A 14016-nucleotide genomic window follows, 5' to 3' on the forward strand; every position below is an offset into this window, starting at 1 on the left:
TGTTCTGGGCAATCAGCTAGGTCTTGTTGACATTGTTAATAGGCTTTCTGACTTGGCTGCTCAACTGAGTTCTGAAATAACTCCATCAGACTCACAGCAAGGCAGGAACAAAATGGAAAGTTTAGAAGAGAGAAAGCTGGAAATTAATTTCCGGAGCTGTGTGGTTATTTCTAAGTCTGAGCAGCATGTAAGAATTCTTGGTAAGGTTTTTGGAGACAATTCCGTGCTATTTTCAAAAGTTTTATGTTTGTGGGAATCCAGGCTCTTGCAGATTTTCAGCAAGACACCGAAGTGAAGATCTACCAGGAGATGGGATTCATGAGTGGGGAATGGTTTACCTTAGGATGGCTGCACTGACTCTTGCTCACTATTTCTTGGTCCTTTTGCAGAGACAGCTCAGCTGTTTGTGAAGTGCCTGTTTTTGTGCTACAGCCTGGCTGATCAAGGAAAACCTGGATGGTTTTGGGTTCTTCAATCCTTCAAGCTCTACACTGAGAAAGTTTGGCTGCTTCTCCACAGTCAGCAAAGYTGCCCATGCCACGAATATGGAAACTATTGAGAGGGTGAGTTAACCCTGCCCGGCTTCTTTGAAGCCAGGGAGCATCTTCCTGCCCTACAGTCTTCTCTGCAATACAGCCACACCCTGAAACTCAGAAGGGCTGCAAGTGCATACAGATCCCTTAAATTGGGTGTTAGAGGCAGTGAACAGCATGGCACACCYGGTCTGACAATACTTGTGATAAAAGGGCTCCTAAATCACTTGAACACTTTTAGAAACTGGCTCTTCAGCTGTTCAGTTCCCTCAGTTTCCCCTGCTTACTCCTGGCTGGGCTCACAGAAGATGTGTCTGTGCATCAGGCAGGCCTTTCTCCCATCTCCTGGTTGTGCTGTGCCTTGCTATGGTATACAAACATCCAGCTGCTGGCAAGAGCTGGGGGGATCTGTTTAAATCCTCTTTCTCTTGGGGTGACAGTCTCCACTCCTCCCAGGAAGGGGGTGACCACAGTGCTGTAATTAAAAAGGCAGCTCTCACTCAGGTGAGCTGTTGAATCAAGCTGTGAGGTACGGATACAAATAACCACCTCTACATTTCAGCTTGGAAAGAGATCTGGCCTGGTGTGTGCTGGGCTGACCAGACGCTGACTCTGCAGTTGGTCTTCCCTCTGCAGAGACCAAAATAGCTCTGAAGCTTGCAGTGACTCTCACCTATGTGCTAGACGAGACCTACAGAGCTCRTAAGGCATCACCCTGCTATGGATAACAGGGTCCTTTGTCATCTTGATTCCATCTAAACACAAGCCAAAAATAGATATGCTCGGGGAGGGGGGAAAAAAAAAAAGCCCCAAAAATAAAATCCAGATCATGAACGTCAGGAACGTCGCAAAATACAAGCCAGCCTCTCACTGATCAAAACCATCCTGTGCCCTGCAAGCCTCCTCCCAGCCAGTTCAGCCTCGCCCGAGACGAGGGCGTTCTGCAGCCATGAATATTGAGTTGCCATCAAGGAAGGCCCAGGCAGGGACCCGGCGAAGGTCGCGCAGTTGCCAGCGGCGCGGCGGATCAGAGGGTCTCGCCGTCCATGACGCACGCCTTGGTTTCCTCACAGAGTTCCAGCTGCACGCTGGAAGCAAACCAGCGCTTGGCACAACCCAAGCTGTAGTTGAGGGTGGTCCGGTAAATGTTCTTGGCACGCTTGGGAAAAATGATGGTCGTGCTCTGAAACCTCACCGGCTTCTGGCGGGGCTCGAAGATCAGCTGGGACTTGTAGTTCCGCCAGGTGCAATTGGGAGCGGCCACGATCGTCTCGCTGTAGGTGGTGACGGTGGGGATGGGGCCGTAGAAGATGTCATCCCGATAGTGCTTCTCCGAGTCGTACTTCACCTCGGAATTGCACCTACRGAGGACAGCAAGCTATCAGGAGCACAGCCCAGGCAGCAAAGGAGGTAAGACAGGACTCTTCTCTAACCCTTCGAAGCTGGCAGYGTTTATCACCTCTTACTGCACAGACACCAACTCTACAAYTCAAAGCCAAGAGGACTCTGTCCTRCTGGGGAATCTTGTTGGAACCCCACCTTGCTGTGAATCCATCTTAGCATTTCTGCAGTGTTTGTGCACAGGGAACCATGGCTGCAGCAGGGCAGAAAACACCTTGCTGCACAGGCTCCAGGCAACACTCTTCTCCCTCTGGTTTTCTCCATGGGTCTCATTAGGGCCTCAGCTCAGGCCTGAGAGCTACACTGGAGGCAGACAAACACCCTGCAATGGACTTATTGAGCTGTCAAGGCTGTCTGTCATTTTTCATTGTATCACCTTGCTATCATTGCACAAAAATGTCCAAACCAGCTAAAATCTGTGTGCTGGGAGATGAGGGATGAAGTTGCTTGTTGGAGCCTACAGAAAATCCAAGCAATGCTGAAAGAGCAGGGAAAGCAATGGGATATTGTGGGCTATGGCTGCCCAAAACCCAGGCCACCAGTCTCAAAGGAATTGGCCACCTCAACTGCCAGAAGATGAAGAACTGCAACAGCAGAATGCCACTGCCTGGCTTTTTTTTTCTGCAGCCATGTAGAAAAAGAATGTGTGGATACCAGGCCACAAAAGGGGTTTTTCCTGGAAGGCCTAGCCATGGGGAACAGCAGGACTTCCACTGGTTTTTCCCGCTCCCCAAACGCTCCTCCAGCAATCAGCAGCCAAGGAATGTGCAGCTCCACGTAAAAAAAAGATTAAAAGCTGGGTGTGTGCTTGTCATTACTTCCACCCAGAGGGGGGCTGACTGATTGTGCACCGCGTGTAATCTGAGCTGCTGCAATGTATTTTGCACAGCCAGGGTGTAAGCAAGTCATTCAGCACACATAAAACAAGACTCCGATGTAATCACCATAAAAACATGCCCGCTGGCAGTTCCTCAGCCAGCAGAGATTTACTGGGGTGCATTTCCAGAGAGAGGTTTGCACAGGTTGAGGGGGGTGGGAATKGGGTTTACAGTCCTCCCACTGTCCCTACCCCAAGCTGTGTGTAACTGCTCCGTGCTGTGTGCACGGTACATTCCACACCAGCAAAAGAGCACAGACCAATATTGATCCATTGGCAGCAGCACCACTCCCACAGGAGGGCAGAACATCTCCATCACTGGCTTGAGGGATCATCTCCTCAGAAAGAGGAGCTCATTCAGTCTCTGTGGGCTGCTCTAATGTTGCTTTCTCTGCTGCAAGAGCTAACAAGAACAGGTGCCAATTATAAGGGTGTTGCTTCTTCTGSAGATACAAGTCATCTGGGAACAGTATGAAGACCATCAGATCACTTAGTGGGGCCATCAAGCCCACAGATGGTAATGGTTTTCTCTCACAGCCTTGGATTTGAGCTGGCCTTGGAAGGAAAGCTGCCTTCTGTTAAAACCTCCCTCCAATTCTTGCCTCCTCTCCTCTGCCTCTGCTGCTCTCAGTGTCTTTAATTCAGGAATTACCCTCCCACCTGTCCTTCCTTTTCCATCAAAATAACCATGACTCCCATTTGTAAACACATTTTAATTTTTTGGCAGAAGCACCAGAAAAAAACAGACAGAAATCCCCATCTACCCACCCAATCCCATCTGTACCTGATTTCCTGCACGGGCTCAGGGCTGACCTCAATGCTTTCTCCAAAAAACACAGGGTGCATTCGAGGCCTTATCTCTGGCATGGACGGGTTCAGGAGCAGGTAAGGCATCTGCAGGGAAGGAGAGCACAGGAAATGTTGRGACACAACAGATGGGGCTGGCACAGTTCATAACATGCCGTGGCTGGCAGCTGAGCAGCCTAACACGACACTGGGACTGTCCTCACCTACCAACACCTCCCTCTGTCCCAGCACACCTCCCAGGTACGTGACTGTTCCCACATCTCTGCCACTCCATGCTGCAGTATCTGTTGAAATTTAGCCCTGCCCTTCCTTCTTCCTTTCTTGTTTCTCATAGGAATTGCAATCGGTTTTGAGTTTTCTTCAGCTCTGATATTGCCTTTAGGAATTAACAAGGCTTAAAAACACTCAAAATGTGTCAGCAGGGAGAAGTGCTCCATGTCTGACCTACCAGAGAGATAGGGCCTGAGGCTGCTGACTAAAAGGATGTAGGTCTACTTAAGTGAGACATGAATATGTATTTTTATAGATACACATACAAATATGCACATAAAGTCATGTATCCCTTGCAACAATCCAGCAGAGGAAGTGATAGACTTGCTGTTCCTGAAGTCTCTGTGCCAGAAATGGCTCTTGTGCTCCAAAGGACATTCTTGTTAACCATAAAACTGAGGGTGGGGTGAGACACAGGGGCACCTTGTGGCCTCTGCAATGCAGGAAGCCAATTTCAAGCCAGGACTTTATAATGACTGGAGTGRCTCCAATTCATGACACCAAAAACTGGATTTTTAAAACTAACTGTGTGCTGAAGTTACTCACTCTGACAAACTGTCACAGCCCAGCTGAGGCTCCTCTGCCCACCACAGAAATGAATAATCCCACTTCTCAATACTGGAGTGCTCCTAAACACCAGTTCCCACATGCAGGGATCCTGTGTCTGGTGCCTGGAGCAAACCCAGCAGCTAATTAAGCCTAATCCTGCCCTCCTGGAAAAATGTCACTGCAGGTTTCAGTCTCTGSCCCTRCTTTTCTGTCAGCAGATATTTATGACACACAGGGACACGTGATCTCTTTAAAGAAGATTGCTGGCAGTCTCTGTGCAGGGTCTGTAGATGGATGAACACATTTTTTTCCACCGTCCTTAGAATTTTCTGGTTGGGTGGCACAGGAGGAACACTGGAACAGTGACCTGGTTCTACTGGCAGCACTGCTAGGGAGGTTCTGCAGCCCATGCCCTGCCCTGTACAACACACAGGCCCCCAAATTGTCCCTCAAGTCGGTGTTAACTGCAAAGCTCCACTCAACAGCATCAGCTCCCACTAGCTGAGGTCTGCTTTTCTCTACTGGTTTGGGCTTTCTGCCTCAGGCTAAGGCAAAAAAATGTCATTGCTCCATCTGAATTTGCCAAGTCCTTCAATTCTGTGTACCAAAGCCACAAAGCTGTTCCTTCCTTTCATGCTGAAATATCCCTGCACTTTACTGCTGTGTGAAGTTGTACTGTAAAGTAAAATGGCCAACCCCTCTTTTTGATTATTTCTGTTCCAATGTCAAAACAGAACAGTATTTGCATAGGTATGGGGGAAAAAATGAAAAATAAATATATACGTTCACCCTCCCTTCCAAACACTGGCCAAAAGGGAAAGTTCATTCCTGAATTGCTTTCAACGCTCTTGACAGGGGAGGGGAAAGGCAACCTTTCTGGTCATAAATAAAGCTCTTTACTTCTGAAATGTGAATTGTTTACATCAGACAAGCCTCAGTTCACAAGGGTGCAGATATCCAGCTTGTAACAGTCTGCACATGGCCAGAGCTCTTTCTAAAGACATTTTGTACATAAGAAGGGGTGCAGGAGTCAAACACCATTTGCACATGCTCATGAGCTTTGTGAACAGCAGGCAGGYTGCCCTTTGGGGGTTCACCTGCAGAGATGCAGAATGTTTGAACTGGTGCAGGAGACGAGGCTGGGGATACGTGTCCCTCCTTTAAAGAAGCTGTTTCAAAGAAGTGCTTCTGGGCAAACAAGCCTTCACACTTCTTGCTRACAAATGCTGACACTAAGTGTGCTCTGAACATCCCCAGGATGCGGGAGACGAAGCTTTTCCTGTGGCTTAGCAGGAACATTGCTGGGGCATCTGGCCCCCAGCGTGTGTATGGGAACAGCCTTTGGAGCCCGCTGAGCGCCGGGGGTGCTGCTCGGTCAGAGCGTGGGCACGGCAGCAGGCGCCGTCTGTGGAAAGCACAAGTCCCTCAGCAGGGAACAGGAAACAAGAACGCTCTGCAGAAACAATACCAGTGTGCACAGAGAAACAGGGGCGCTGGCACGCATGGCTGACATCAGTCACAGTCAAGAAGCTGCTGCTGAAGTTGGTGAGAGGAGGATTAAGCGTTGTCCAGGTTAGTTCTGGATGGAGTGGTGATGAGACTATTTCTATTGGGGGTTACAGTTAACCTTGCTCTGGGCAGGGAAGGGTGGCAAAAAAAAAGCGTTTCATACACTGTAGATGAGCACCAACATCAGACCTGTAGGCCTGGCTTAGTTTGGAAAGCTGGAGCAACGGTGGACATTGGCAAGCTAAAGCCAGGATTTCTGCTGCCTGCCGAGACCATTACAGACTCATACCTCTGTTCGAGTAGTACCATGAGCTGCTGCAGTTCAGAAACCTTGAAGTAACCTGGGAGTCTACACGTGGAAGATGTAAATAACTTKAAAAGCACGGCCTAAAAATAGAGATCTGTAAGACCCTGCAGGCTGCTCACCAAACAGCAACTGATTTGCTTGCACGGCGTGAAGGGGTCACTAAACAGCAACCACAGGTTTCACACGCAGCCACTGAAAGGTACTTGAGGTGACATTTTGTTTTCCCTCCAGTGATGTTCTGAAATGTCGGCTCCTGCAAGTCACCTGGAGCTGGGAAGCAAGGAACAGGGGATATAAGCTTTCCGAAAGATTTGTCTTTGGGGTTGAAATGTTATATACTTGGCACATGTCAAAAGCTGGCTTTTTGGCAAGAGTTTGACACCAACTCCTTCCAATCTGCTTTAAGGGAAAAAAAACAAAACAAAAATGTTCTGCCTGTCAAAAAAAATACTGACTCAATTATTTTTCCTTCTGCACAGGAATGGCTGAAAGAAGAGGAGCACTGGACTGCTGAGCTCCCTTGAGAAAATCATGATCCCTGGTTCATTTCTAGGAATCATTTGGTGATCTCCAGACACTCCACAAATAAGGTGGATTTCTGTATTATCCTGCACTATTGATAGGCTGGCAGGGGGAAGAGCTTGCTGCACACTCCTGGGAGTCACTGATGGTGAAGAGAAGMAGCCCACATCACTTTAGACCAGGCTGTCCACAAGTGATCCATAGTCAAAGTCCRTGAATCCAAGGGCTGCTTTCCTGGAATGCTGCAGTGGGGACCTGATTCATCTGTCCCTGGTAACTGGAGCTATGCTGGTACTTGCCAGATGCAGCTCCACAAAAGCCACCACAACCCTGTCATCTTTATACAGGGACAGAAGGAGTCTGGTAGGCAAGGAAGGTTGAGAAGACAGAATGAAAGATACTGGAGAGATCAAAAAAGTGACTCCCATGTGTACAAAACAGATCCAAGGTGAATATTAAGCAGTAAATGTGCTATTATTTTTATTTCTTTTCCAGAACATAATTTGTTTCAACCAGCAAAGAGTTACAGTATTATTAAAAAGTTGAAGAGCTTTCTTGTTTGGCTGCATTTTTCCCTCTTCCTYAGCTCTGATGCCTTTCAGGCATGTAACGGCCTGGGCAGCTAAACTCTGCTTTTTGCAAGTAGCAGATAGATAAACACAGATAAAATTGGTTGCTGAACGGAATTCAATCTACAGCTCAACAACAGCATTGACTGTTCTTTAGCTTCCAAATTCCAGGCAGCAAAGCAAGGAAAAGGAAAGGAAATTAAYGTGACTTGAAATAAATAAACCCCCAAAAGTTTTCCCCAGAGAGCACAAAGAACCAGAACTGACTGAATCCTTTTGCTATGGTCATTATRTGGAAGGCACTAAGATGTGGCATTAGATCTCCAGGGACTGTAAGGGGAAACAGCTTTCCAAGTGTCAGGGCTACAAACAGGATACAGCTTCCTAAATTCCCAGCTCCTAACTTAGCTAGGGCATAAGCAAATCTCTCACCACATTTTCCCACTATGGTAACATGTCAGGTCCATGAAAATGTCACTTTACTCAGCTGTTATTTACAGCTATAATGAAAGATCTGGCTGAGTTATTTGACACACATCTACATTCTCCGCTCTAGAAGATAAGCAATATTTGTTTAACAGACCATTTATTTTCCCAATATCTACACGTATTGCACATTACGAGTAATTTATACTAGAGCCGGATGAGATTATATTGGGAGGTGATAACAGTAAATGCAAACCTCAGGTAGAAAGCAGGGCTTTATTATTTCAAAGAATTACATCCTTCCTGCTTATCTCTCTCTTTTATTTCAAGTGGGAAATGTGTGCTGCTTTGCTTCTTGTCCACAGGGTTACACAGGGACACAATGGAAATTCAAGAGCTAGAAGACATCACCCTCAATGTCTTTCATCAGAGCCACRCTTTTCAGAGCAGATGAGGAGATCCTGATGCCTGCTTCCCTGATCTGCCCAGAAGGCACATYTGTCCCATCAGGGGAGGCAGATCAAGTGAGGCCCAGAGCCATTCCCTGTCCTTCACCAAGGAGGAGGAGCTGTGGGTGCATATCCAGAATTGTACGGAGCTGAGGAACAGGGAACAGCCAGGTGGGATTAACCTTTGCCAGGAGAGGACACAGGCGTGGAACTGAAGCCACCACCAACCCCTGCCAGCGGAATTGCTGCAGGATCCAGCCCCACAGGAGCAGCTCAGAAGTGGGTCAGGATGCCAGGCTGCCAACAAAGCCTCAGGCAAAGCCTGCTGTGGTGCCAGATGGGTGCCTCGCTCCCTGCACCAGCCCAGGGCTTTCCCAGAGCTGCTGGGACCCAAACAGCCTTGAAGAGYCCCGTCCCCTGCATCGTGTGCGGGCTGCAGGCTGGCTCAGGTCGGGTGCTGGGCCTCCCTCTGAATGTGCTTYCACTGTAGGTGTTGGCAGCTCTGGAGGTAACATGCAATGACGTTCCCCACTCAGCCCCTACAAGACATTGCCCCATTCCTGGAGCACTTTCAGTGYAGGATGAGATGCTGGCACTGCAACCAAGGGCTCTTCAAAATGCTGCATGTCAGGAAGAGATTTCTGGGCCTTTTAGGGTTTTTTTTTAATACAAGCCACTAATCCAACAGTGTTGGCACACACACTGACTTGACCATGTTGTTGGGACCCCCTTGTTTTCTGTGGAGGCTGTGCCAAGGGGTAAGGTCTCCTTTTCCATACTTGAGATGAAGCTGGAATCTCCTCCCACCACACAAGAGTGATTCTGAATCGTTCTTGCTCCTGAATCTAAGTAGAAATTCCCTGCATCCCTACAGCTGATTCGACTAGGATATAGTCCCACTGAAATCAATGTTCAATGAGATAGGTTGAGTGCCCAAATGCTTAAGTCTTTGAAAGAAAAAGGAACTCACTGCAGWGGCAAAAGTTCCTTCCACTGTTGGGAAAGAACATAAAATCTGCTGCTTAAAAAAAGTACAATTGATAGTTCTGCAGATGAATGTGGTCCTGATGTCCCCAGATATCCATTAGGAGTTGTGCAATGAATGCAAAGCACTTATCTCAGCACAGTCCAAAAGCAGTTCTTTTAGCCTAAATCTATATCCCAGGGCAAGAACAACAGGGAAAACTCTAAACAGATATGGGTACTTTCATGTCATTTCATTCCCTATGCTTTCAGCAACAGCTTCTTTGTGCATATTATTAGGGATTTATTTTGCTGTACTTGTGTTCCTTTTGGCCTAGCTTTACAAGGCACAGCCTAGAGAATTCAGTAACCCAAGTCGTAAGAATCAATTTAATAATGTTTCAGATTTAAAAGGCAGAACTAGGTATAAGTCACCTTCTATTTTCCTTAGGATATTTGCACTTAAGCACAAAACACTTGACAAATTCCCTACATGGATTTTATTTGAAGAAATAAAAGCCAATTTCTCCTGCACTACAAGTAAAACACACAAAAAAAAATCCCTAAATGGTGTCGAACTTGTGGTATTTATGACTTTGGCCCTAAACTGCCTTTCATATTTTCTTGGATCCCAAAGCTGCTCCCAAATTGGCTGGTTAAATGTGAATAAATGGTGCATTGTCTTTGAAACAAAGTTGTGCTTATTAAAGAGCAGAGAGTTTACTTTTTCAGAGTCACAGTTAATAACACAAAGCAGAGAAAGCACAGATTTTACATACAAGAAAATCTTCGATAAGGGCATGCCATGTCCTTTTAGTTTGCATGAGAAAGGCTGTCCTAAAGACAGAAAAATTCTGTAGCATATTTGTGAAGCTGGAGCAAAATAGCTGACTGCAGAAGAATGCAACTGGGTTCAGACTGGTGGTTTSATAGTTCTGCAGCAAAGAATAATAYGAAATAATTCACACAGATCTGGAATGTTGTTTCCTTCACCTGACAGCAATTTATTGTAACTGTACATACTAGAACTTTGGCTGTTGGAGACTGAGCTTATGGTTTTATAGTATTCCAACACAAAGAGTGCAGGCTGTGTTCCTGGCTCSGTCACGTTTATAAGCAAAACAAACACTAATATAACAGGCGATTAAAAAAAAGCATTTCTTGGTGTGCAAATAGCTGCAATTATTGATTTGCCAATTCTGCACGCTCTGATGAACAGCAGAGGAGCAGACTTAAACAGAAGCACATTCATGGATTGCATAACTGCTCATAGATCTGCAAGTCCTTGTTAAACGGCAAAATTAGAGCTAATTAGACACTGCAATTTAGAACTATGAAGCAAGCAATGCTCTCCATATTTTTTCCTGCTTTAATAACAGCTGCAAGTACAGTATTTGCACGGTGAAAATGAGAGGAAGTGAAACTCTCTGTAGTCAAATAGAGTGAAAATTCCTATTTACTTCATTATTTTGCAGTGGATCAAACAGAGTTAAAGAGCAGACCCCAGCACCACCCAAAAAAAAATACAGTCTAACTGGTTTCACCATTTGGATCCCTGCACCCTTCTGTACCTGCTCAGAGCGTGGAAATATCTGCAATATAATCAGGAGCCTAGGGCTACCCTTGCACTGTAATACAAAATTTGGAAACATCTACAGTGTGAGCTTTTCTGATGTGTCTRAGATGTTTGTTAATGATCAAAATAGTTGGAAAACTTAATTCTACCTTACGCAGATCACAGGAACAACTTTCTTTACCTGTAGGAATCAAGCACTAAAAGTCTCAGTCCTAACAGCCCATGAACTGAAATAAATTTTCTTATGTTTGTTCTTTCTTCTTCAATATCTAAGGGTGGAGTGGTGGCCAACTGTCATATTAYTGGAATGGAGACTGTCACATCCCCATTACAGAGCTTTGCAAACACCTCCATCCCTCCTGTTTTCTGGTCCAGCAGCCTTCAGTCGCCTTCCTCCCACATTTTATTTTACAGACACATAGCAACAGCTTGATCCTGCCAAATCAGAGGTGTGTGGGTAACTTTGTACATAAACAGTCCCATCGAGATGGCACACACRCCCAGGCATCTGCAGGTAAGGCTCCATATGAGGAACTGCGGCGTTAGCAGGTTTGAGATTTGTCATAGTAACACCTCACACCCTCTCCACTGTGAGGAGTCATTGTTCACWGGGAAGGTTTTGGCATGTTCAGGAGCAAAAAGCAGTTTTCAGTAATGTKCTCAAACAGCCTTAGAACTCGAGAAAGTGCACAAGGGTGTGAGGAGTCATAGCAAAATGTCTCTATGGGAAAGAAATCTTTGAATTGTCATTAAACCATAGGTAGATAAATTTTTCTCATGGCAAGATTTGTGCTGCAGTTTTCATTCCATATAGAAGCCAATTAACCACGCTGAATACACCTACAAACATCTTTTATACATGTTTAAAAAATTTTAAAGAGCCCTGGGGAAGAACTTTCWTCATCCTTTAGAAACCTCCACCACCACTGCTTATGCTCTGAACGCTGTGTTTTAAAAACAGGTTTTACAGCTCAGGATAGAAATAAACAAATAAACCAGAATAATAGCCATAATAAATCTACCCAAATCCTACTCCACATTCAACCACTTCACTGGCACTGCATCAGGCTGACCAAAACTTGCACTGCTCTGCCAGCTGTCTGAGCTTACAAACCACTAGCCCTGGCTCCGACAAACCTTTCACTCAGGCTCATGCCACAAAGCCCCGCTCCAGCAAAGGGCAGAGGCACACATTCCTCTCCAGACCCTGTCCCGCACCAACTCCCCGGACAAACATCGCTACCTGCCCCAGCTAACGGGCACTTTTGTCTTTCTTTCTGCCACGGCTCCGACAAACGTGGCTCCACGCTGCTCACAAACCAGATGTGGGATGCCAGGGTGTAATGATGGCTGGGAGCCAGACGCCCCTGTCTCGGTCCGGACGGATGCAGCTCCAACCTGKACCTACCAGGCAGAGCAGTGTCACTGACAAGCAATTACGCTTTTCTGTTCCRAAGGTGGGCAGAGGAGCCTGATTCAGACTTGGGTTTCACTCCCACACCGTTATTAAGAGTTCACCCAGCCAAACTGCCGGCGCTCTGTGCGTGTATCCAAAAAGCCTGCCCGGCACTGGGCCAAGCCCTGCCTGGCACAGCAGCGGCACTGCCAAGAGGGGACTGCAGCCGCCACGGGCAGCCCGGAGAGCCCTCGGCCAGCGGAGGGGCACTGCGGGGGGATCTCAGCTCAGGGGTGCCCGGGMAGTGGTCACAGGCGCCCTCCTGCTTGCCCCCCGCTCCGGGGCGCGGCCAGCATTTCCCCCGCGGGGTCCGGAGGGGACAGAGCCCGGTGCCCGGGTTTGGCTCTTACCACTTTGCCGTCCTTGGCCTCTCGCCGGTGGCCCGGGGCCGGGGGGTCCGCACCGCCGCTGCCCCCTGCTCGGCCCTCACCGGGCGACAGGGAGTAGAAKGGGGGGCTGGGGCTGGGGGGCAGCCCCGAGTCCGGACTGTCCAGCAAGCCTTCCCGGCTCTTCTCCTTCAGGCTCTCGTCCATCCCTTGCAGCTGGAGGTGACCTACCATGTCTGGGGGACAGCGAGGGGGCCGCGGCGGGAGAAAATCCTCCAGCGCCGCCCGCCGCGGAGGGAGGGAAGGGGCAGGGAACCCGGGGGGCCCCTCCTGAGTCCCGACCGCAGCTACCAGCCTGCCGGAGCCCGGTGCTGCGCGGGGCAGCGCCAGCATCAGCCAGAGCGGGGTGTCCCGGCCGCCTCCCCTCCAGCGGCCCTGGCCCTGCCCGCCCGGCCGCCCCCGCCCTCAGGCGTTCCCGGGGAAGGGAAGCGAAGCGAAGCCCGATCCCCCCGCCCAGCCCCGCGGGGACGCGGCCGAGTACGCGCTGCAGCGCCCGGGGCGGCCCCGCCGGCAGGGAGCGCTGGGCGCGGCGGGGGAACGGGACGGGGATGGAACGGAACGGGACGGGACGGGGATGCGCCGCGCTCGTCCACAGGCTGCGCCGCCCGCCGCCTCCCGGCGGCTCATTTATCCGGCGAGGGTGGGAGGGAGCCGGGGAGCGCCCTCCCCTTCCCCCGGCCCCCCAGCCCTGTCCCGGCCGCTCGTTCTCGGGCGCTTCCCAGGCACGGCGCGCGCGCGCTCTCCGCCTGAGGGGACGGGGCAGCCCCGCGCGCCGCCGGCGGGAGAGCGGACTCCCCACACACACACCCCTGGCTGTCCTCTGCTGATTCCCTCACCGCTTTCCGAGTTTTTACCTCGGTAATGTCCCATTTTCCCCTCCGTTGTGATTTTCGTCTCTCTTCGCTCTTTTGCACTCTGCGAGGCTGGGAAAGGGGCCTCACCACGGACGCTACAGAGCGCCACAGTTTCTGTGCAATGGTTCCCTCACTTCTGTCCAAGTTTTCCTCACTCATGTTTGATCCCCCCCTCAGTTTCTGATTTTCATTCTTCTTTCACCCCCACACCTCCAAATTAGCGTTTCCCCTTAGTGTTATGGCTTGTGGGCGTGAGAGAAGAGATTCTGTCTAGAGCCATCATCCCTCTTCACTCTGAGGTGGCAGAGAACAGCTTCACAAAGGCAGCAGATCACCATGGCAGTCTTGGCTAGCAAGGTACACAAACCCTCCATGTCCCCTCATGGCACCCCTCACGCTTCCCGCTCCCTAATGCCTCCTACACCCTCACACCTCTTTCTTTGGCTCCATTGCTTCTGGTCCGCAACCAAGGAGCCGGCCTCCCTATCCCAGCCATCGTGTGGTCAAGGCCACCATAAACACCATGGAAGGGCATCCTAAATCCCAGCACAGCCTCTATCCA

The 14016-nt window shown here is 49.1% G+C and overlaps 1 protein-coding gene across 1 annotated transcript; it reads right to left on the reverse strand.

The window, feature by feature from the left end:
• Positions 1-1402: 1402 nt before the first annotated feature.
• Positions 1403-13125, reverse strand: RFLNA (refilin A). Its single transcript, XM_057378857.1, has 3 exons — positions 12565-13125; positions 3596-3705; positions 1403-1894 (listed from the first exon to the last, which is right to left on the reverse strand). Exons 1-3 carry the CDS (start codon positions 12931-12933, stop codon positions 1561-1563), a joined length of 813 nt encoding a protein of 270 aa, XP_057234840.1. The 5' UTR covers positions 12934-13125; the 3' UTR covers positions 1403-1560.
• Between the last annotated feature and the right edge of the window lie 891 nt (positions 13126-14016).

The sequence above is a fragment of the Malurus melanocephalus genome, unplaced genomic scaffold (assembly GCF_030028575.1).
Source record: "Malurus melanocephalus ecotype Western Australia unplaced genomic scaffold, MMel_1.1 scaffold_377, whole genome shotgun sequence".
In the NCBI taxonomy this organism is placed as follows: domain Eukaryota; kingdom Metazoa; phylum Chordata; class Aves; order Passeriformes; family Maluridae; genus Malurus; species Malurus melanocephalus.